Source organism: Haliotis cracherodii, unplaced genomic scaffold (assembly GCF_022045235.1).
Source record: "Haliotis cracherodii isolate W230 unplaced genomic scaffold, xgHalCrac1.p SCAF_21, whole genome shotgun sequence".
Lineage (NCBI taxonomy): Eukaryota > Metazoa > Mollusca > Gastropoda > Lepetellida > Haliotidae > Haliotis > Haliotis cracherodii.
This window is the reverse complement of record NW_027266277.1, coordinates 4704558-4731592: the sequence shown is the minus strand read 5'-3', so window position 1 is coordinate 4731592 and position 27035 is coordinate 4704558. Positions and strand designations below refer to the sequence as shown.

Below are 27035 nucleotides of genomic sequence, written 5' to 3'. Positions count from 1 at the left end.
TGACTGCCATGCTTGTCGTAAGAAGCGACTAATATGTAACGGGATAGGGTGGTCAGGCTCGCTGTTCTGGTTGATGTATGTCACCGTATCCTAATTGCTCATGATGTCAATCACTGGACTGTCTTGTCAAGATTCGATTTTTTTACAGACCGCCGTCATAAATTACAGTCACATTAAGGAGTAAGGAAACACCAAACAAACAAAACTTAAGGAAAGTGTTGAGTAGCCCTGTGGCAAGGGCGTCAATTATGCACCTCGAAGGCCTGGTTCGTTTTACCTAACGGGTACAGTGTTGGCGGTCAATTCATGGTAAACGAATCATGAACAATTGCAAATTTAACCCACTCACGATAATGCTTCAGAAAAATTACGTTCCCCTGTCGATTTGTTCGTGGGAGCATTTTAAGTATGAATGTGGATGGCTATGGTGATTCATAGTCCGCTTCGAATACATCGAATACATCGCGGCGGTGCATGATCAAGCTGACGTGAAGACTGTACACATATTATATCAATTGTTTGAATGACAAGTTGGCAGCTATACGTGTATTATATTTGAAACCGGACCAGGGGAATATTTCACATTTTACATTTGCGCTACACAATCTAATTTGGTAGATTATAACTATATGTGACAGGGGACTGTGAAAGTGTGCCTCCCACGATGGCCGGACATATGTCAACACTCCTTAACATTTTTAAACTTAATTGATTTTATACAAAACCAGGTCATTGTGAAATTGATGCTGATTTCCGTTTTCAAACATATGTATATTAGTCAGCAGTGGTAGGCTGCTACTCCGATGCTGGCTGGATCACCAGCAGTCTAGTTTCGCCGGAATGTCAGAAGCATGGTGTTTCTAGCGAGTTATACGGTAGTGGCGATTATAATTATATACATATTCCATAACTGTCGGCGACATTAAGAGACACGTCTGTCAATGCATTATACTTACATTGACCATTCAATTAAGAAATGACCTCAACGTCTTTTGGCGTAAAACCCAACGTGCAAACTGTGTAAATTCGCTGTGCGGATTAACGCAAAGTGGGTGAACCAGGGTAAACCCCCATGACCGGAAATACACATTAAAATCAGTTCTAAATAAACACGTCAACAATAATAACTTCACAAACTTCGCTTATTTTATTATTAAAGCACTCAACGAAATGTAGACAAAAGTGACACCCAACTGTGAGAAGATGAAACACAAGTCCCGCCCATTCTGTTATCAGCCAATCAGGCAACAGTAGTTTGGTACTGGGCTTGGGCGAATTGTTTTTCGGTTTATGCAAACAAACGCAAAAAAGTAGTTTGGTAAGCCAAACATATGCCACGGATTCGCTTGCAATTTTTTTTTCTATTCTAATATAACAATCATAAGCCGCGTTATGTATCAAGTGGTGCAACACTATAGTTCCAGCACTGCTGTCAGCCTCTCAATGGCATAATGGATATCGGAGTGCACAAAAATGGCGCACAAAAACATAAAAAAGGTGAAAAATGTCTTTTCTGGTCAAATATGTGTTTATTGAGAGGCCTGATGAAGTTGACGATGCTTTGAGCAGAATACTTTCTATTGGTGGATGCTGGACAAATATCTACCATACACGGTATTACTGGTCTATGTGATGCAGCAAACACGTAGTGATTGTGCTGGGAAATCGACAATGACATCGTAGACAAGGTAGGCATTTGAGGATTTTATAAGCGCTTCGTTTACTTCACCACAGTGACGCACTCATGGTACTTCAATACGTGTGGCCATGCATTGTAAGCCCACCCAGTGCAAACAGATATTTGAAGGCCGTCTTGCACACCTAGTCGACCTTGACGATGCTGTACACTGACGTCATTTCTGTGGTGGGTTCAAACAGATGTGCCCCCAGTAAGCACGTAGTCAGGCGACAGTCTCCGTTGTCGTAGACGACGAAGCACGTGCACTGACCATCGGACGTGCACATCTCCGCGCAGCTTGCTAACGTCTTCCCACTGGCTTCGAAGATGGCGGCCTCTTTGAAGATCATGTTTTTGTGAAGTAGTTTGAAGGTATAACACGCATGCGCCGTAGACGCACCTGGAAATAGAACACGTACAACGCTAGTGACATGTGCCGTTATTGCTCACATTCAACAAGAACAAGGTCATACCAGGTCCTCCTTACCGGAAATGTGGACTTTGTGTAGACTAAACTAAAACGTTGCATAACGCTTTGTTAGAGCTATACTGAACAAGATAAGTTAGGGATCGTGAATATATTGGTATATTTATTTATGAAATTGTGTGCTCAGGCTTCACGACAAAAACTGTCCCCCAAAATATTCATGATCCCTTTACCTTTTTGTTTTGTTTATATATCATGAATATCGGATTGTGATCGGACCGGTTACGATAAAAAAATCACATTAAGTTCGTATAACTTCTCATGCTATGCCATCATCAGTGTTATATGCCTGTTGCATATTGTCAGGTTAAGATCATACAATAAGTCAGTCAGTTCCGCAAATGGAACAACAAATAATACTCCTTGCCACAGGATTGCACTGCATTAGACCCGTGAAGATCCAGTGTAGAATAGGCTTTTGGCACTATATCCTTGCCGTAAAAGGCGACTATGCTTGTCGTAAGAGTCGACTAACGGGATCGGGTGGTCAGGCTCGCTGACCAGGTTGTTGCATATCTCCGTATCCCAATTGCGTGGATCGAGTGGATCGATACTCATTCTATCTATATTACCGGCTTGTCTGTTTCAGACTTGATTATTTACAAGCCGCCGTCATATAGCTTGAAAATTGCTGTGTGCGGCGTTAAACAACAAACATACTTTGCATTATCTGCGCTTGCTAAACTCCTTACTTACGAAGGTTGCAGACGCTGCTGCGGACGGTAGGACTTGTGGCGTTGATAGACACCGGGCTTGTTGAGTGCGTCGTTGACGAAGCCAGGGAAGGCGTAGTTTGGTGTGTGGTTCGTGGAGTCTTGGAAACCGCTGATGTACCTACATCGGCGTCTGTCACCGAGACTGTAGTCGTGTCTGTAGCCTCTCTAGCCGTATCTGTAGTGTATGTATTCGTGTCTGTCATCGTGTCTGTCACCGCATCTGCAGCAATGTCTGATGTCGTGTCTGTAGCCGTGTCTGTAGTCTTGTTGTCTGTTGCCGCGTCTGTAGTCGTGTGTGTCACCATCTCTGTAGTGGTGTCTGGTGCCGTGTCTGTAGTCGTGTCTGTCATCGTGTCTGTAGCCGTGTCCGTCACCGTGTCTGTAGTCGTGTCTGTCGCCGTGTCTGTAGCCATGTCTGTAGTCGTGTCCGTCACCGTGATTGTAGTCGTGTATGTCGCCGTGTCTGTAGTCGTGTCGGGCGCTGTGTCTGTAGCCATGTCTGTAGTCGTGTCTGTCATCGTGTCTGTAGTCGTGTCCGTCACCGTGTTTGTAGTCGTGTATGTCGCCGTGTCTGTAGTCGTGTCCGTCACCATGTTTGTAGTCGTGTCTGTCGCCGTGTATGTAACTGTGCCTGAGGGTACAGCAATTATATATAGTTATGTCTTTGTTATAGCAACGATTGTGTCTTTCTCTGTGTACAATAGTACGACAGTTCCTAAAACAACGACATATAGATACAGATATCGTAATTGCTACAGAGACCATTGCCATGGAGACGATATCTATGGAGTAATATAATGACAACTGCTACAATTGTGGCTGAAACAAACATTGTGTCAATCTCTGTAGCAACAGGTAAGCTGTGTGACCATTACTATAGCAACCAATGTACAAATAGCTTTGTATGAAAATATCCCTTAGCAACGAGTACAGCAATCACCGTGGATATAGATATGGACTATAAGTATCACAGTTGCCACATTAGTAGTTCTGTTCACGCTCTAGAACACATAGAACATGGTCCCCATCCGCTATCACTACATCAACCAAGTGGAAACTACAGTCACCTTGTTGACATAGATACTGCCATTAGCAGCCATTGTGTTCGCTGTTGAAGGAAGGTATGATTCTACTACAACCGCTCCGGCGATAACTTTTGATACAGGAACATCACAGCAGGGCCCGTGCCAATACTGCTGATGTAGCCAAGACACCTCAACAATCACTACAGATATGTCAATAACTATAGCAACGGATGTGGAAATCTTAACCACCACTATATATACATGTAGGTAGATATGTCAATAACTATAACAACGGATGTGGAAATCTCAACAATCACTATAAATATGTCAATAACTATAGCAACGGATCTGGAAATCCCAACATTCACGATAGATATGTCAATAACTATGGCAACGGATCTGTAAATCTCAACCACCACTATACATAGGTAGATATGTCAATAACTATAGCAACGGATATGGAAATCTCAACCAACAGTCTAATATACTGAAAACCATTGTCTAACTGTGACGTAGCTAAGACATTTTATAAGTTTTGGCAACTTTGGAGATATAAATTTCGAAACAATTTTGCGAGGGCACGAGGCCTATCCAAGCGGGATCAGTAGCCATGTCTCCGGTTTGAAACCTTCGCCACAAATTAAAATAGTTGGATTTGGCCGAACTATGATTGAATTGTTACCTTGTTTCGTTTTGTCGCTGTGTGTACATCTGACCACACTTCTTAACCTTATGACAGGACAGACAAACTGTCAACAACGTCTGACCATGGCCGTGACGTCTCATAGACTAGGGTTAGGGTAGCTGCCCTTTGACAAAGGGCAGTAACTCTAGCGGACAGACCGATGGATTGCCACGAAAGGCAATTAAAAACTATTGTTGTTTTGTGTATACGTTGCTTCGCCACTGTACAAGAAACAGATTTCAGTTGGAATTATATTGGCTACTGTCACTGTCCGACTGACACATCACTTACCCTGTCACGTAATACATATTAATGCGCGCATTCCGCGCAATGTTTCGGTAATGTTTGTGAGAGAGGGAAAGCGATTTTGAAGCACAGAATTTAAGAATGACATTATATGATCAAGATGTTAATACGCTTGTGTGTTTGGGGATGGTAAATATCCTGTATTAGGAATAAACACTATGTATTTAGCTCGCCAAGGCTCGCTAAATACAATGTTTATTCCTAATGCAGGATATTTACCATCCCCAAACACACTCGCGTGATAACCTCTATTGATATGTCAATAACTATAGCACCGGATATGGAAATCTCAACAATCCCTATATATAAGAGGATATGTCAATAACTATAGCACAGGATATGGAAATCTCAACAATCACTATATATAGGTAGATATGTCAATAACTATAGCACCGGATATGTAAATCTCAACAATCACTATATATAGGTAGATATGTCAATAACTACAGCACCGGATATGGAAATCTCAATAATCACTGCATATAGGTAGATATGTCAATATCTATAGCACCGGACGTGAAAATCTCAACCACCACTATATATAGGTAGATATGCCATTATATAGCACCGGATATGGAAATCTGAATAATCACTGCATATAGGTAGATATGTCAATAACAATAGCACCGGATATGGAAATCTCAACAATCACCATAGATATGCCGATAACTATAGCAACGGATGTGGAAATCCCAACAACCTTATATACATGTAAGTAGATATGTCAACAACTCTAGCACCGGATATGGAAATCTCAACAATCACCATAGGTATGCCAATAACTATAGCACCGGATATGGAAATCTCAACTATCACTATATATAGGTAGGTATGTCAATAACTATAGTACCTGATATGGAAATCTCAAGAATCACTGTATATAGGTAGATATGTTAATAACTTAAGCACCGGATATGGACTTCTCAACAATCACTATATATAGGTACATATGTCAATAACTATAGCACAGGATATGGAAATCTCAACAATCACCAATATATGTAGATACGTCAATAACTATAGTAACGGACGTGGAAATCTCAACAATCACCATAGATATGTCAATAACTATAGCACCGAATATGGAAATCTCAACAATCACTATATATGGGTAGATGCGTCAATAACTATATCACCGGATATGGAAATCTCAGCAATTACAATCTATAGGTAGATGTGCCAATAACTATAGCACTGGATATGGAAATCTCAACAACCACTACATACAGGAGGATACGTCAATAACTATAGCACCGGATATGGAAATCTCAACAATCACAATATATAGGTAGATATGCCAATAACTATAGCACCGGATATGGAAATTTCAACAATCACTATATAATGGTAGATACGTCAATAACTATAGCAACGGACGTGGAAATCTCTACAATCACCATAGATATGTCAATAACTATATGAAATCTCAACAATCACTGCATATAGGTAGATATGTCAATAACTATAGAGCCGGATATGTAAATCTCAGCAATCACTATATATGGGTAGATGTGTCAATAACTATGTCACCAGATATGGAAATCTCAACAATCACAATATATAGGTAGATATGCCAATACCTGTAGCACCGGATATGGAAATCTGAACAATCACAATATATAGGTAGATATGTTAATAACTATAGCACCGGATATGGAAATATCAACAATCACCACAGATATGCCAATAACTATAGCACCGGATATGGAAATCTCAACAATCACTGTGTGTAGGTAGATATGTCAATAACTATAGAACTGGATATGAAAATCTCAGCAATATAAAGGTACATATGCCAATAACTTTAGCTCCGGATATGGAAATCTCAACAATCACTGTATATGGGTAGATGTGTCAATAACTATATTACCGGATATGGAAATCTCAACAATCACAATATATATTTAGATATGCCAGTACCTATAGTACAGGATATGGAAATCTCAACAATCACCAATATAGGTAGATATGCCAATAACTATAGCACCGGATATGGAAATCTAAGCAATCACAATATATAGGTAGATATGTCAATAACTACAGCATCGGATATGGAATTCTCAACAATCACAATATATAGGTAGATATGCCAATAACTATAGCAACGGATATGGAAATATCAACAATCACTATATAAAGGTAGATATGTCAATAACTATAGCACCAGACGTGGAAATCTCAACAATCACCATAGATATGCCAATATGGAAATCTCAACAATCACTGTATATAGGTAGATACATTAATAACTATAGCACCGGATATGGAAATCTCAACAATTACTATATATAGGTAGATATGTCAATAACTAATAGCACCGGATATGGAAATCTCAACAATCACAATATATTGGTAGATACGTCAACAACTATAGCACCGGATATGGAAATCTCAACAATCACTATATGTAGGTAGATATGCCAATGGAAATCTGGACAACCACTATATGCAGGAGGATATGTCAATAGCTATAGCACCGGATATGGAAATTTCAACAATCACTATATAAAGGTAGATACGTCAATAACTATAGCAAAGGACGTGGAAATCTCAACAATCATCATAGATATGCTAATAACTATGGATATGGAAATTTCAACAATCACTTTATGTTGGTACATATGGCAATAACTATAGCACTGGATATGGAAATCTCAACAATCACCATAGAAATGCCAATAACTATAGCACCGGGTATGGAAATCTCAACAATCACTGTGTGAAGGTAGATATGTCAATAACTATAGAACCGGATATGGACTTCTCAGCAATCACTATATATAGGTACATATGTCAATAACTATAGCACAGGATATGGAAATCTCAACAATCACCAGTATAGGTAGATACGTCAATAACTAAAGTAACGGACGTGGAAATCTCAACAATCACCATAGATATGTCAATAACTATAGCACCGAATATGGAAATCTCAACAATCACTGTATATAGGTAGATATGTCAATAACTATATCACCGGATATGGAAATCTCAGCAATCATTATATATGGGTAGATGTGTCAATAACTATATTACCGGATATGGAAATCTCAACAATCACAATATATATTTAGATATGCCAGTACCTATAGTACAGGATATGGAAATCTCAACAATCACCAATATAGGTAGATATGCCAATAACTATAGCACCGGATATGGAAATCTAAGCAATCACAATATATAGGTAGATATGTCAATAACTACAGCATCGGATATGGAATTCTCAACAATCACAATATATAGGTAGATATGCCAATAACTATAGCAACGGATATGGAAATATCAACAATCACTATATAAAGGTAGATATGTCAATAACTATAGCACCAGACGTGGAAATCTCAACAATCACCATAGATATGCCAATATGGAAATCTCAACAATCACTGTATATAGGTAGATACATTAATAACTATAGCACCGGATATGGAAATCTCAACAATTACTATATATAGGTAGATATGTCAATAACTAATAGCACCGGATATGGAAATCTCAACAATCACAATATATTGGTAGATACGTCAACAACTATAGCACCGGATATGGAAATCTCAACAATCACTATATGTAGGTAGATATGCCAATGGAAATCTGGACAACCACTATATGCAGGAGGATATGTCAATAGCTATAGCACCGGATATGGAAATTTCAACAATCACTATATAAAGGTAGATACGTCAATAACTATAGCAAAGGACGTGGAAATCTCAACAATCATCATAGATATGCTAATAACTATGGATATGGAAATTTCAACAATCACTTTATGTTGGTACATATGGCAATAACTATAGCACTGGATATGGAAATCTCAACAATCACCATAGAAATGCCAATAACTATAGCACCGGGTATGGAAATCTCAACAATCACTGTGTGAAGGTAGATATGTCAATAACTATAGAACCGGATATGGACTTCTCAGCAATCACTATATATAGGTACATATGTCAATAACTATAGCACAGGATATGGAAATCTCAACAATCACCAGTATAGGTAGATACGTCAATAACTAAAGTAACGGACGTGGAAATCTCAACAATCACCATAGATATGTCAATAACTATAGCACCGAATATGGAAATCTCAACAATCACTGTATATAGGTAGATATGTCAATAACTATATCACCGGATATGGAAATCTCAGCAATCATTATATATGGGTAGATGTGTCAATAACTATATTACCGGATATGGACATCTCAACAATCACAATATATATTTAGATATGCCAGTACCTATAGCACAGGATATGGAAATCTCAACAATCACTTTATATAGGTAGATATGTCTATAACTAAAGCACCGGATATGGAAATCTCAGCAATCACTATTTATAGGTAGATATGTCAATAACTATAGCACCAGATATGGCAATCTCAGCAATCACTATATATAGGAGGATTTGTCAATAACTATAGTACCGTATATAAAAATATCAACAATCATTATATATAGGAGGATTTGTCAATAACTATAGTACCGTATATAAAAATATCAACAATCATTATATATAGGTAGATATGTCAATAACTATAGCACCGGATATGGAAATCTCAACAATCACTATAGATATGCCAATAACTATAGCAACGGATGTGGAAATCTCAACCACCACTATATATAGGTAGATAAGCCAATAACTATAGCAACAGAGATGGTAATCACAAAAGCCGCTATATACAGATAGTTATGACAATAACCATCGCAACGGATATTGTAGTCACAGCAACCACCATGTATAGGTAGTCAACAATATAGGCTACACAGAATATAAGTTCTCCACAATACAGACTATCCATACTTCAGTCTATCCAATATATACGCTTTCTACAAAACAGGATACCCACAATACAGGCTATCCATATAAACAGGCTATCCACTATATAGGTTATCCACAGTATAGGCTCTCCACAAAACAAGCTACCCACAATACAGGATATCCACTATATAGGTTTTACACAGTATAGGCTATCCACTGTGTAGGCTATCCACAATACAGGCTATCCATATCCACGGTGCAGGCTGTCTAATATATGGGTAATCCACTACTAAGTTGTTTTGTTACGCTGTCGTTATATTATTTTTCAAGATATTTTGATGCTAGTAACACTGTATAGATTTGTTTAAATAGCCGAGACAGATGTTATGTTTGGCCGGGAAAATGAGCAGCTCATTTAATGTGTAGATATAGATAATTTTAGCAACTGACGTAGTTTTAATGGAATCCAATGTTGAATTCATTAATACTACCCAAACTATCGACGGCATTGGTTCAACAATACCATCAGACATTACCTAAGCAGCCCTACTAAGTAATAATCGCTCGCAGTTTGATCATGAGTCGGTCCGACACTTAGTAAATGTACACCAAGTGCTGACAGTTTGTCCTTGCACAACGAAGTTCACTGAATCGGATGACGTGAGGCCCCCATTCTACTCACCCGTAGATGCACGTGTTGAGGTGGAGGATGAGACCGTCGTGTGTCCATTAGCCCAAGCTGAAATAGTCCCAAAACACATACAGTAAACTACGGTTATAACGGACACGCTTATAAAGAACCGACGGATATAACGAACTATTTTTTTGTCCTGTCTATTTGCTATATATATTCCCTACATTTGCTTTTAACAAACTACGGTTATAACGAATTAAAATTAGTGGTCCCTTTTAGTTCGTTATAACCGTAGTTTACTGTAGATGTATTACACAGCCTACCAGTTCTACTATTGCTTAATATCGTTATTGGATACGTGCACTATAACTATAATTGAAATGGAGCATCACGTTTTCCAAGGATGCTGTAATTGTAGGTATGATGATCCTTACCTATATCAGTAAGCAGCGCAGGGTCACAGAAATCCGTAAGATGATCTAGTGCAGACTTGAATAGTGTCATATTGTAGAACTGTATGCAGTTTAGATTGCCATGAAACGGGTCTGTCCCGTTCACGGAACTACCGATAGTGATATCACCAACTGCATTTGTTGAAACTTGGAGATTGAAGGTCTCGAAATATTTGTCATCTTTATTGTAAATAATATCAATGTGACCCCAATATTTGTTGTACGTGATTCCTATAAAATTCCACTGATTGATGATCAAAACATCTCGAGCATATTCGCCATAAGGATGACCTTGTTCGTTGTACATCACAACCGTTAGATTCGTGCCACTCTGTAAAAGCCGCAGCCCATCTCCACATCCATCGGCGCCAGCATATTCCAGAATAGTTGCTCTCTGTTCAGCTTTTGGGTAAATGTTAAAAAACCAGGAAAATGCACTGACGCCATTCAGGCCCCCGTCGTTGGGGATGGTTACGTAGGAAGTCGGTGTTCCCTTCAGCTCCACGGCTTCAGTTCCAGCGCCGATTTGGATCAACTCCGCATCATGGAGTTCCATCAAGAAGCTTGACTTCTCCTCCTCACCATCGTGGTTAAGTGTGGAGAATATCGGCCAGAATGCAGCAGGTGCATCTTGCTTTTTTGAAGTAGCGAAATCGTTAACTTCTTTTTCAATTTCTTCCACCCCGGCCAATTCTACTGTAAACAGAAACTTCAAGTAAATTCTAAATAGCTAAAAGCAACATATTCTGTAAAAAAATGAAATATATATGAGACAAACTTACTGTGTTTCCAATGTAGAGCTTTGTTCCATAAAAATGCTCAGTTTCAAATGTGAAATAAGTACCGTTAAATAAACATGCAAAATAAATGTACATTGAAAGCACACTATGTATATTTCCATAGTAGCCCCATGACTCAACCATGAATAATGATGTTGAGTAAAATGTCATATGTTGAGTCCAACACTTTGAGTAGGATAACCAAGGAACCAACAATAATAGCCTTTAAACAAATATGTACATAATCAAACATTGTTCTTAACATCAAACGCCGTGACAAAACTGGAATGATGTTAAAAGCGGCGTTAAACCCAACTCACTCACTCACTCACTCTTAACATCAATATACTTTTGGAACCGACCATTTCATATTTTTTCAGCTACAGCTACAAAACCAGATAATATATTTTTATCTAAAAAAAGATACCTTACAACAATGTTATTATTTTAAACATTTTCGGAGACAACATATTTTTTCGATAAATCCCCTCCCCTAATATCCAATTGTTGGTCCCTTACTTGTAGGCAAACACCTCGAAGTAGAATGAAGCGTGCCTTGCGACGTTTAGTCGCATTTCTCACACCACTATTAAAATGATATCACACGGTTGTGACGTGTCTGTGACTGTAACGTAATCAGAGAAGAACCAACGAGCAACCAGGAATAACAGATTATCCATCCTGGAAAGATTGAATTGATCCGTTAAAGCTTCCGATAACTGTCAATATGCGTGATGCGAAGTAGTGACGTAAATGAGTTCCTGTGGCATTAAAGTGAGTGATGTTGTGATTACGCCGCTTTTAGTAATCTTCCATCATATCGCGGCGGGGACACTAGAAATACACTTTATACCCATGTCAGGAATCGAACCTAGGCCTTCGGCGTGACGAAGGAACGCTATAACCCCTAGGCTACCTCACCACCCCTATATATTTAAGAGGCGAGTTCAAGTGGTTCATAGTAAGTGACCCCGATAAATCGTTTCCGAATCAAACAAAACCTGCTTACATTGGCCCTAGAGGTGAACCCCAATTAAAGACATGTGGGACGTTTGCAGAAACCAATCAAACGAAATGACACCAATTAGGACCACAGGATATCATTCCCCAACATCTGTATTTGTCGTCTTTCAGATGAGTTACGTTCAGATTGTTGACAAACAAAAAATCATCTTCATTACATTCAGTGAATGTTCTTTCATTCCCTGCATCAGCAACACGACGGCTGTTGATGAAATGCAAAAGGTGTTAATTGGAATCGGTTTCACAGATTAGAAGCACAATGGCAAGAAGCACATGACGTTCAGTCGGGATTACGTTTCAGTCGTGATCTTTTCAAATCTAAACAATTGACAACTGAACGGAACGTTAGAAGTGTCAAATGTGCCAATCGTTGAAAGCGCGCCCTATATCACCTGTTCAGTGTTCCAGAAAACGTTTGGCAATCAAGGGAAGTACGTCAGTGTGGTTCCATTTGGAAACTCATTGCCTTCCTCTAAAATGAAGAACGTTCGCATGTCTGCATTACTACGCGTTCTGAGGTAACTTGGTGAGTAAACTTGGTGTGTAAAAATAATGCTCAAAATTAATCCATCCATGATATTGAACAATGAACCCTTTAGCAATGAAATAAACAATTTTAGTCCCCAAATGTTCAACCTGATTTTTGTTGTTTGTCATTGGTTGGTTTCGACCTCGATAACTACGGATATTTATCTGTGGAAAGTCAACTTACGCAGTTGTTTCCTGTCGTTTAACGCAGCCATATAGAAATCGTCAACACCCAGAAGACCTTTCTTTAAAAATGCCACTTTGTAGAACTGGATACATGCTATTTTTCCCTCGAAGGGACCAGTCCCATCAACCGACCCTCCTACTGTAATATCCCCCAAGGCGTTAGCGTTCACCCCTGGCGATGATCGAAAGTCCCCTTGCATTATATCATTGATCTGTACATCAATATGCCCCCAGATATTGTTGTAGCTGAAGAGAACATAGTTCCAGGAACTCAGCTTCAAGCCATCATGTGTATGGCTTCCAAAGACGATGCCACCCTTATCAAACACTTGTCCTGTGATGTTTGTTCCTTGTAGCGTCAACCTAACACCATCCGCCGCCCCCGTGACGCCTTCATATTCCATAATGGTGGCTGTTTGTTCAACATCTGTATACAGCAGAAAGCACCACGTGAAGGCATTGTCTCCATTCCAGTCTCCATTGTTTGGTATCTTTACAAAGGATGTTGGTGTACCGTGGAAGTCAATGGCCTCGATGCCCTGCTCGTCAATGGCCAACGCTATGTTGTGGAGTTGGACATCGAATTTGGTAATGATCATCCTGGTGTTATTCAACAATGACGTCACAAACCAGTACCCATCCGGGGTCTCTTGTTCTTTGGAATCCGCATAATCGTTCTTTGAATCCCCCACCGCTTGGATACCAGCAGGTAAAGCTGCAAACGAAAACAGTGGCTACAGAAGACAAAGGAGAATTGTGTTGATATGAGTTATGAACTACAACGTTATCTTTATCCCACAGCTCATGTGTCTGCCTGGAGAGAGCAAGTTTGAGTGTGTGTGGGGAGGTGGGGTGGGAATTGGGGGTGGGGTGGGGGTGGGGTGGGGTGGGGTGTGTGGGTTGGGGTAGGGGGTGGATGCGATCACCGGTCGCAGTATACCAAAAGACGTTAAAAGGTAGTACTCGTTGTTACCCTGCCTGGTGCTCGACTTAAAGGGTCTAAAACGAGGACTAGTCGTCTACTGTGTCTGAGTGGGGAATCCCTGTCAAAATGCGGCATGGTATCTCAGTGGACTAGCGTTATATAATCGACTTGTACATGCAGACGCACGAACGCACGCGTGCATGCACGTCGCTATACAAGTGCAATAATCTTAAATGCGACGTTGAACCCCATTTCACCTCAACTCACCTCACCCAGAGCTCCTGTGTAATGATGTATCTATCTAAATACATCTGTGCATGTATGTAGAACGATGGTATACCTCATATCTTTAAAGGTGTTTGAAAGGATAGTGGATGAAACAAATGATAGCTCAGTGAGATGACAGCGTGGATGAATGAATATGGTTTTACGCCGCTTTTAGCAATATTCGCCCAATATAACGGCGGCCGACATCTGAGATTGAATTCACATATTGTACACATGTACGAAGAATTAAAAAGCTTTATCCATGAGTCTACTCAGCAACACGCCGAAATAGTTACTCGTGTATACGATATAGTTGAAACATGGGCAGATTAAGATCATCGCTTCCATGAATGAGAAGGTAGATTATCACAGTGAGTGAGTGAGTGAGTGAGTGAGGATGGCTTTACTCCGCTTTTAGCAATATTCCAGCAATATCACAGCGGGGTACACCAGAAATGGGCTTTACACATTGTACCCATGTCGGGAACCGAACCCGGGTCTTCGGCGTGACGAGCGAACGCTTTAACCACTAGGCTACCCGGCCGCCCCGATTAGCACAGTGACGGAAGCAACTGCAACCAGCATTATATCATGCGACATCAGAGCCTAAAAAAACTCCACAGATAGATTGGAATATCAGCTAAAATACCTCATGAACAAGACATTAGCTAGTTCGCAGGCCTCAGTTATTTTTTAGCTATAGCTAGATGTAATGGCTCACATGAGTACACGACACTTTTTGATGGATAACTTCTTTTATTCATTTAACGACGTTTCAGAGCTACTTCTTGTATTTTTACCAGATGCAGCTCTGAAACGTCGTTAAATGAATAAAAGAAGATATAATCCATGAAAAAAGTGTCACGGTTTCATGTTCTTCCAAAATTCTTGATCCCGATCAGAGACTACTTTCTCACAGCTTCGTAACGAACATGTTGGTAGAGAAACTCACCTATCCACAGTACCAGTCTCAGGAACATTGTCTTGTGGACCTGATCACGTCGGTTGTCCACTGTGTGACCAAGTCCCCCCGGTATGGCATTCATTTAAATAACACGTGTAACGCGCCAAAATAAACAAGCTAGAACTGACTCAAGTATCCTAAAGGGATCAATTCTAAAATCTTGAAGTCTTCAATGATATTCATGGATTATATTATAACACATCGCTTAATATAAGAGTTGTGTAAATAGTTCTCCTGAACGTCAATGAGTTGCTTGACGATGCAAGCTGTTGATGCCCACCAACGAAAAACACGTCAAACTATATTCATCATATAGACAGACTGCATTATATATAGGCAGTATGGATCGGCAAACAGTTCATTGGTAATGCCAGCACTACATGACATGTGTGATCAAGCGGGACAACATTCTGTGAAAACATTTCCCAGTTGGTTTAGTTTTAGATACCTGTAGATTAAACAGGAGATTTCAAATCAAGAGGGGGCGATAACATCATGTCTCGGGCACTGTTTGTCTTCCAAAAAACATAATCAAATATAGAGTGTTATTGAGTCCCAGGTAAAGAACAAGCCGATGGTAAGTAGCCTCACGAAGTAGGCTCGTGGAAATAGCATGGCTACTGTAAGTGGAGATTAAATATACTGATGAACCGGGAAGAGCCCATTGACTGCGTCGTGATGGCCATCTTTTCCCCAGCCTCGTACACTCACACCAATGATAAGGAGTGCATATGTGTTATAATCGATTGTTTCAGAAAACATACACTTTTCAAAAAAGGAAACGCACAGGTAGTATGTAGTTCATTGAACCTGAGTACGCAAAAATATCCTGTATATAAATTGGATATATATCATTGGAAAATGTTGGTGGCCTGATATTCGACAAACGGTGCGTCAAAACGCAGCCATTTGTTTTTCACAAAAAAATGTCATTGAGGAAAACAGTGACACAAAATGCACGTGCAACTTATGGCATTCGTAACTAGTGGTAGTGAATATAAAAAGGCAAGTACAAGCCAATAATTTGTCATTCAATTGTCAATATTTTTCAAGTTCGAAAATGCCGAGACTCAGCGCTGCCGATTGGAACATCGCCAAAGGACGTATCCAAAGAGGGGAATCGCAGTCTTCTGTTGCACGCCACTTCAACCTCCACCACAGCACCGTTTGTCGTCTTTGGTAGCTATTCACACAGTTCATTTCCGCTGCGTACCGTCTGAGAACCGGCCGGCCAAGAGTTACCCCCCCCTGCACAGTATCGCTACATTCGACTGCTCCACCTACGTCATCGGAATGCCACAGCTACGGTTTGTGGAGGATATCGGACCAGACTGTCAGGAACAATGTTCGCGAGGCTGGAATCCGACCAAGACGACCAGTTATCGTCCTTGTTTTGCAACAGAACCATCGACAGCGACGCTTTCGTTGGTGCCATACCTAACAGCCTTGGAATTTGAAAAACTGGGGACGAGTGAGGTTTGCAATAAATCACGATTTCTTGTTCACCCAGGGGATGGAAGACAACGTTTTTATAGTCCTCGAAATGAGCGTTTTGCCCCACATTGTGTACGTGAATTCGACAATTTCGGTGGCGGTAGTATCATGGTGTGGGGGGCCATATCCTAGACCACGAGATCTGACTTGGTTGTGGTTCAGAGAAATGTGACAGCAAATCCCTACGTGAATCAAATTATTCAACCACACCTTCTTCCAATCATTGACCGCCAGAGGGAGAAGTTTCAACAGGACAACACTCCACCACACAGCTCGTGTCACGGTTGACTACCTGTATAATGCCCTGGCCGTTGAAATCTCCAGATCTCAACTAAATCGAACACCTCTTGGATGAACTCGATCGGCGTGTACGTCGACGTCAGAACACGCCGCAGACATTCCCACAACTGACCAACGCGTTACAAGCAGAATGGCGCAGAATTCCACAGGACAGAATTCGTACACTTATCCAGTCAGTGCCGAGGAGATGCAGAGGCGTGATTGCTGCCCGGGGCGGTCACACGAGACACCGAGTTCAGCGAGTTCCAGTTTTAATGCCTTTGTACAACGATCAACATGTGACTATCGAGCTACAAAATGTCATATTTGTATCTATGATATTAAATTAAATATATCGACTTTATTAGGTACTATATTTTTACTGAAAATCTACACGTGCGTTTCTCTTTTTTTAAGTGTGTATATAAACTGCCTAGCAAAAGGATTGACGAGACAGATACTACCGTTATCAAAACGTTACTATGCTGAAAACAGTCGCCGAAACACAGTTAAGTTAAGGGCCAAGACACAACTATAACACCCTTATCATCGCCGAAAAAAGAATTTCTTGTTTGTTTCACTTTTAGCCACCATATATATATATATATATATATATATATATATATATATATATATATATATATATATATATATATATATATATATATATATATTCTGAGGATATATATATATTCTTAGAAAAAAGTAGGGAATCGTGACATATAGATGGTAATACCAAGTGCATAAATTAGAACAAAGATAAGTGTTCACGACAAACATTCTATGCAAGAACGTTTATGTCAATAGAACACCTGAATACATCCTTCAGTTTGCACGTGCCTCACTCACTAGTGCCTCACATGTACGTAGAGTGTCGTCCCTGATTTGGGCACTTTCAAGGGAGGTCGATTAATCTCTCTCATTGATTCTGATTATCATACAGTTGTGATTTCTTTTATTTCATTCATTGTTTGAGTATGAACTGGCGATGTGGCGTCTGCCACGCACGGAGTGGGCAATTCGTTCCATGTTCCACAGTCTGTGAGATAGCTGACTGGAACAGGTACTGACAAAGCTAAAATGTTGACGATCGACCACGTTCAGGGCCTCCTCGCCCAACGACAAGTGTTCAGAGACGATTGTCCGAGACAAGGCTATACGAAATTGAGCTCACACGGCGAATAGAATTACTGCAATCTTCACGGGGCTGCTGGAGTAACAAATTACGGGTCAGAAGATTAGAAATCGTCTACATGCAGCTCATCCACATGCTGGACGGCCACGTGTTGTGCGCCATCTCACAAAACGTCTTACTGTAGAAACTGACGTAATCGTGTCATGTTTCCACGTGTCATGTTTTCAGATGAGTCCTGATTCACTTTGCATTTCCTTAAAAGGCGTGGTCGTGTCTGGCGACGTCGAAATGAACGTCAAGCCAATGTCAACATGAGGCCATAACAGATTTGGTGGTGGGTCGGTTATGGTGTAGGTTGGCATAACATGACTGACCGAAACGCACTCCATTTTGTGCAAGGAAGGATAACTGGACATTACTATCCGGCAACATACTGACACCCTTCGTTGTTTCGTTTGAAAGGCGTGTGGGTCGACGTTTTGTCTTTCAGGACGACTACGCCCGTGCTCACGGTGCACAATTTGTCACTGTTCACCAGCATGACAACATTCATAGAGTGTCATGGACAGCAATGCGTCCAGACCTATCCCCAATTGTACACGTTTGGGACATGGTAGGTGGATGTGTGCATCAAAGTAATAAGCCGCCCATATGTGATGGGTAGGCATAGAATAAACTGATCACTTATCAAAATGCGCATTGTAGGTAGTACGTATGTGATATTATAATCGTACGTATAGCGTCGATTACTCGAGAAACTATTGATACCTAGATGAAAGTATTACCTACGTGGATTATAGTATCATCTACATAGTTGATACGTTCATCTACGAAGATGATATATATTTTTTAGACTGTGGTACTAATACGCTTCCATAGTTACAAAAGTGACGCATGTGGACTTGCCTTTGTGACATGCCATCCTTCATAGACAGAAGGCATTAACATCATATCACGCCGATTTGTTGAATCAAACGTTTCTCTAATAGTAATGCGTTAACAGCTCTATGTGTTGCTTATAAGCAGTGAACAGTGAAGCGTGTTGGAGAGCTCAGACATACCACTCTGGTGAAACCCACGAGCACGGGTATGGTGCTGGCATAACCAAAATTTAATCAGGGCGTACCGCGATTGGAACCAAGGGTCGCTTCTAACACGACAAGGAGTATAGGTAATAGGGGTTCTGCCGCAACCCCACTGGAGTTGGATTTATATACCTATACTGCTACTACAGGAGGATTTTTTATGCCAAAATGACTACGCGATTCAACGATAGTCATGAGATTAAATTAAATTGGCTCTAGCTCACCAATACCTGGGGCCAATCATTGATTTAGATGAGCCTAAATGGTAATAAAATTATTCTTCATTATTTTTATCAATAAAGCGATATTCAACATTTTTAAGTTCTTCGTTCATTTTACTAGGAGACCAGCCTATATAACTACACTCTTCTTGTAAATTGATAAGAAACAATTGATAACCGTATTTGGTTGGTTTGACATCACTGATATAATAAAAACCTTGTGGTAATTCTCTCCATTTAATAGCTTTTTCGATCTCCATTATTGTATATATTTATGTAAGCATTTGTCTAAATGTGATCAAACGATAGTAAGCAATCTATTTTTAATCTCCAACCAGTTCTTTGGTTTTGGCACGGAATAATTGACGCGCTTGTTGCCTCCCCTGTTCTATGAACTTTTTTTCTCGTCTTCGCTAATACCACTGGTATTATGAGATTTTGATCGAATCTCCTGCTTCATTTCATTGTATTTGGTGAGTTCCGACAGCACTAAACGAAACTCATCCTCGGATATCTTACAATCGACCATTGCTGTCGAAATATTATCCTCAATGCTGTTCAACTTTGCTTCGGCGAGTATTCGAATACTATCGTGTTTTAATGCTTTCTTTTGCAACCTACGAGAAATGAATTTTATCGCTATTCCTGCCAGTCCCGAGACTCCAGCGGCTATTTCCATGCCGAGCACGATAGGCGCGGCGATTATAGTTGATAGTAAACCGACACCGGCTACACCGAGTCCCATGCCAGCTGCTACAAGAGCGCTGTCAACTCCGTCCAGAGCATTCACGGCTCTGCGATACTTTTTATACAATCCAAGTCTCAACTCCCTATCCTTCTCTATTCGATGTTTTATGTCGCTTATTTGATGTAATCGAAATCCATCAACAGTTTCCATCTTTTCAATTGCTTCATCGAGCGCTGGATATAAACTCATAGTGTATATTACGAATATATAATAGTCTTTAATTGGTCTTGCTTAAATGTTTTGAGAGTATACATCAACCTTATCAAATGTATATTATACGGCAAGAATATCTTAGTAAGAGAAATACTACCACTTTTAATAATTTGGACCCCCTCGAGGGTTGCAACGGGCGATGCTCCGATATGAATAATACTGCAACGTTGACGCTCGTGTTTCTTGAGCCATTTAATCGATAGACCCGGTAATATTTCGAAGGCATCTACCGGTGCATCTCCGAACAAGACTTCAATAATAAGAGTAGAAATATATTGCACTCAAGTTAACTTTAATATCATCGAATTCAGCTACCAAATTTAATCTAACATTTTGGACTGCCGACGACTATATAACATATGACCTGGGTTTTCTGGTAGGGGAGTGACTAACACACTTTTTCGTTTTGACGGGATATAGGCAGCGAGTACGATACCACTATTTATTATCTTTGTTAAATTATATCCCTTATCCATCATACCATAAGGTGAGGTAATGACGATATTCAATAGCCACTCGATGTTTGCTTCGACCATAGTCCATTTATTCTCGCCGTTGAGAATAATATTGTGTTTTTAATGGGTCTACTAACGTCGACATCACTTAAATCTTCTAGATTACCCGTGAATGTAACTTCTTTCCGCTTGTATACATTATCGTGTAAGTGTAAATTAGATGTAAAACACCAACCTGTACATATAGGATACTTAAGTGTAACACTCCATATTATAAATAATGGTTGATGCATCAGGCCCTGGAACGCTCAGACAATGTAATACAATTGCGCTTTCCAATCTCGGAGACACAGAAGGATTCGGTAGAACCGGTACCGATTGTAAGTTATACGCTTAATACAGAAATTTTAAGGTCTGAAATAATACCCCGCTTTAATTTTTTATATTGTATTGTTGAGAAAGATTCCGTTCTACCACTATTATATTTTTCATTTTTCACTGGAATAGATCTGAGCAGAGTTGAAGGACTTTCTAGTTGAATATTATCCGTCGTGCTTATTTGATCAAGATGGATACACAACTCTTTATGGGAACTAAATCGGACAATGTCTCTCCATCAAATGTTGACCTGAATATTGCTAAAATTCCGCGTGTAAATCCAAGTGTAGCTGATAAGTTCCCTACAATCCGTACACCTTTTTCTCCAGTGTTGATTTTCACTGTTCTATTCGACTCATCTTGTGTCAGACTAATTCCATTAGGCTTAAAAAATTCATCATTGAGTGAGTATACGCTGTAATACCCATCAGGTATAATAATGAATTTTTCAATGATATTTTGTTCATCTAATATCCATATCTTATTATTACCTCTCGCAGCATTTATATTGGTCCACAGCGGGTAATACGTTACGTCACAGATAGCGACTTCGAGCTGACCATCCGAGGTATCGATAGTACGAAGCAGTTGAATAGACTGACCATTCGTTATTCCCGGGAGTGAAACATACATATTAAATATACAATGATACTATATCATAACTTAAATATGGAATCAACCATTATTTATAATATGGAGTGTCACACTTAAGTATCCTATATGTACAGGTTGGTGTTTTACATCTAATACAGAAAATTTTAAGGTCTGAAATAATACCCCGCTTTAATTTTTTATATTGTAATGTTGAGAAAGATTCCGTTCTACCACTATTATATTTTTCATCTTTGACTGGAACAGATCTGAGCAGAGTTGAAGGACTTTCTAGTTGAATATTATCCGTCGTGCTTATTTGATCAAGATGGATGCACAACTCTTTATAGGGAATTAAATCGGGTAATGCATATACACTCACTGTTATGTTGCGTGGTAATACTACTGACTGTCCAAATCCAAGTGTAATTGATAAGTTCTCGACAATAATTACACCTTTTTCTCCAGTGTATATTTTCACAGTCCCATTCGACTCATTTTGTGTGATACTCATTCCATTAGGCCTAAAAATTTCATCATTGAGTGAGTATACGCTGTAATACCCATCAGGTATAATAATACCACTGTTTTCATCTGGTATAAGCATCTCATTTTTTCTTTTTGCAGCACTTATATTGGTCCACAGTGGGTAATACGTTACGCATAGAGCTACTTCGAGTTGTCCATCCGAGTTATCTATAGTATGAAGCAGTTCAATAGACTGACCATTCGTTATTCCCGGGAGTGTGACATACATATCAAATATACAATGATACTATATCATAACTTAAATATGAAATCGAGTTACATTACTAATCAATCGATTATAGTAACTGCCTCTAGTGCTGAATTTTTCGTTAAATTCCCCGATATCTTTGGAAAGTACAGGATCACGGCAACTAGCGATAAAATGGTGCACGATTGGTTTCACAATCCGATGCAATTTTGGCAGAATCAGTTAAACTTTACCATATGGTGTGCCACAACGGGATGTGGCGTATCTCTTTATGCTCCAGGATTTGAACTGAATAAGTCTGTTATAACGTTTCACGTGTACTATCAGATTAGACGTATACTTAAAGAAATTAGTGCTCCGTTACCGCAGGATCGAGCGTGGAATTCCACAAATAATAATTATGATAGGTCCGCGTATGAGCGTATTTGTCAGGAATTTAATGTTTCTACGAGTAAAGATTGGCGTATTAAAGGAGAAAACCATGGTCTAGGTGTTCCTTACACAGAGGAAAAAATATCCGTCAAAGAAGAAAGCGATTATGTATATAAAGAACTTAATAAAGTTAAAGTTAATTTTAGTAAGTTGGGGAGTACCAGCAAACTTTACTCAAGAATGTATGTTCATTTTCTAAAAACCGGTGATTACTATAAAGGCTGGGAACTTTATAGTAACGATTGGAGAGGGGATATTATGAGTTTTAAGAGTGGTTTAATTTACATTGTTACAAAATTTATACAAATGAACGATACCGCAAACGCTTGGAATGAATTTCTTAATGATAAAACGGAAAATAATTTCTGGTTATCAAAGTCATCAAAGGTATTTAGATCTAAATCATCCATTTTTATATTAAACATAGGGTACATGCATGTTTTCAATATAACAATGTCTTCGCAATACGGACGCAAGTTAAACCCACAACGTAGACGTCGAGATACATTAGGGGTCAAAGCAATTCGTCAGTCTGTAACTATAACTAATAACCCGAGTACCATCGATCAGAATCAAACGCTTCTGGTTCGCTTTCCTAATCTCGGCGCACACGATGTGTTAGTTCCGGGAACTGTCCGACTAGCATTTACGATTGGTTTGACTTCTACCGACGTTAACAGGGAGCCCGTTCAGAACATAGGTCGTGCTATCGCTAAGAAAATCGCGATTAAAATTAGCGGTAATGAGGTTTTGAGTATCGACGATAGCGATGTATACTATTGTTACATGGATCTCCGGAGAACGGATAAAGAGCGGGAAAACTTACAGTACCAAGGTATTTGTAATAAGAACACGTGGGCGCTGAAAATGGTGATGGTACCATCGTAAAAGATAAGGCCGTTGCCGACGCATTAGGTAACCGATTCTATATTCCCCTAGACTTTGAATTACTAGATTCCCACATGCCCTTTTATCAAGCATCCCTAGGCGATAGGTTAGAATACGAACTCACTTTTAATGACTACGGTAGAGTAATCAGAGCTGCTGAAGATGCTAGCTATTCCATTGACAATATCTCGCTGGAATACGATATGATAACGGATCCCGAATTAGCCAGACAAATTCGTAACCATTATACCGGAAGTTTAGCCATTTTGTACGATCGCGTGCTGCGACACCGAAAGATCACGAGGGACAAAAAAGATACGATGTGGAATATCAATCTAAACGTCCCCACGAGGTCGTTGAAGGGTATTTCAATGTTGTTCGAGGACCCCTCCGATGTATTTAAAAGAAATACCGAGAAGTTCTACAATCCCAAGATTACAAAAGTAGAATAGACTATCGAGTGCGTTCCTAATCAACTATATAGCCAAGGAATGCAAAACGATGGACTCAACTTCGATGGTATAGACGAACCTACACCAATATCACAAATTGATAAGGTGGAAAAGCAAAATAATTTAGCTATAAATGTTTTCGGACATTCTAAAGGAATTGTTGTACACAGGATAAGCTCCGCTTCGGAACATATCCCCAGAATCAATTCATTTCTGATCGAAAAAGATGGAAAATATCATTATAAGTGGATAAAGAGTTTTAACAGGCTATTATACGATCAAACTAAATATAAGGGAAAGAAATATTTCTGCGAAAGATGCCTACATGGGTACAGCAGACAAGATCTATTAGAAGCGCATAAAGACGACTGCAGAGGTGTTGGACAGACCGCTGTCAGGATCGATATGCCTAAAGAGGGAAAAATTGAACATTATTGTAATCAAATGCCAGTACCGTACGTAATTTACGCCGACTTCGAAGCGCTTATCAAACCCATAGAAAAAACCAACCAAGATAATAATCAAGATAGTAGTTTTACGTACAAAACTCAAGAACATATTCCTTATGGGTTTGGATATATAGTTGTAAGGTATGATGGGAAAACAAACACTCCCGTGATTTACAGAGGACTCGATGCAGCGGGAAAGTTCCTAGAATATCTACAAAATGAAGAGAGAATAATCAGGGAAAAACTATCGTGTAAGAAACCCATGTGTATGACGAGGGATGATTGGAGGGCCTTTAAGAAGTCAATGAGTTGTCATGATTGTAATAAACCCCTGGATGGGGATTCCGTAAGAGATCATTGCCACGTCACGGGTAATTATCGGGGGGCCGCGCATAACGAGTGTAACTTGAAACTAAAAATGAATTCTCAAACAATACCCATCCCCGTTGTATTTCATAACCTTAGGGGATACGATTCACATCTCATTATGCAAGCTATCTCAAAGACCGACGGCGGTTTAACGTGCATTCCTAACAATATGGAAAAATACATATCGTTCTCGTTGACTAAACCTATACATTATAGGGACAAGGATGGGAAATCTAGAATAAAGCAAAGTAATGGGCTTAGATTCATAGACTCCGTACAGTTTCTGTTATCTTCCCTGGACAATTTAGCTAATGCGAACAATCCCGATGACTTTGCGATAACAAATCAATATACAGATAAGATGACTCAACATTTGTTGCTGAGAAAAGGTGTATATCCTTACGAATATATGAATGATTGGTCTAGATTCGAAGAAACTGAATTACCACCCCTCGAATCATTCTATAGTAACTTAACAGAATCTAAAATAACAGATGCCAATTATGAACACGCTCTGACGGTCTGGGATAAATAATAATTTAGGCAATTATCACGATCTGCACTTAAAAACCAACGTACTGTTACTCACCGATATATTTGAGATATTTCGAAGGACATGTTTAAAACAATACGGCTTGGATCCGGCATGGTACTATTCCAGTCCTGGACTGTTGTGGGATGCATTGTTAAAGAAGACCTGTGTAGAACTAAAACTACTCACAGATTACTATATGCACTTGTTTATTGAGAAAAGATTAAGAGGTGGTATGTCGATGACGGCGAAAAGGTATTCTAAGGCCAATAATAAATTAGTGGAAGGATATGATCCGAGTAAACCCGATACGCACATATTATATCTCGACGCCAACAATTTGTATGGATGGGCTATGAGTCAACCTTTACCCACGGGTGGTTTTGAGTGGGTCGATGATGTCAATGTGAATGATATCCATAATAATGATGCGAATAAAGGGTACATACTAGAAGTTGACTTGGAATATCCAAGTTCGTTACATGAAGACCATAACAGTTATCCGCTAGCTCCCGAAAGATTAATGGTAAATAAAGATTGGATGTCGGAATATCAACGCTCCTTGATGGGTAATTGTAGGTTAGCTAATATAACGTAGAAAAACTCGTACCAAATTTGATGGATAAGACAAAATATATAGTTCACTACAGAAATCTCCAGTTGTATCTATCGTTAGGTATGAAACTTAAGAAAATACACAGAGTTTTAAAGTTTGATCAAAGCCCTTGGATGGAGCCCTATATAAGGCTGAACACAGATTTAAGAAAGATAGCTACCAGCGATTTCGAAAAGAATCTATATAAGCTCATGAATAACTCAGTATTTGGTAAAACTATGGAGAATCTAAGGAAGCGTGTTGATGTTAAATTAGTCAGATCTAATGAGGAAGAAAGACTCAGGAAACTTATAGCCATTCCGGCTTTTAACAAAAGCAAGATATTCGATAACGACTTAGCCGCGTTGCATATGCAGAAGAGTAATATAAAATTCAACAGACAGGTGTACGTCGGTATGAGTATTCTCGACTTGTCAAAACACTTAATGTATGACTTTTATTACAACGAACTTAAGAAGCAATACGGCGATAGATGAGGTGTTATATACCGACACAGATTCTTTGTTGATGGAAATACAAACCGAGGATGTG

At 39.5% G+C, this 27035-nt stretch overlaps 1 protein-coding gene across 1 annotated transcript; it reads right to left on the bottom strand.

The window, feature by feature from the left end:
• Positions 1 to 1195: 1195 nt before the first annotated feature.
• Positions 1196 to 15468, bottom strand: LOC139470865 (uncharacterized). Its single transcript, XM_071253187.1, has 6 exons — positions 15420 to 15468; positions 13274 to 13990; positions 10742 to 11455; positions 10356 to 10412; positions 2862 to 3512; positions 1196 to 2078 (listed from the first exon to the last, which is right to left on the bottom strand). The coding sequence occupies exons 1-6, from the start codon at positions 15445 to 15447 to the stop codon at positions 1822 to 1824; spliced, it is 2424 nt and encodes an 807-aa protein (XP_071109288.1). The 5' UTR covers positions 15448 to 15468; the 3' UTR covers positions 1196 to 1821.
• Between the last annotated feature and the right edge of the window lie 11567 nt (positions 15469 to 27035).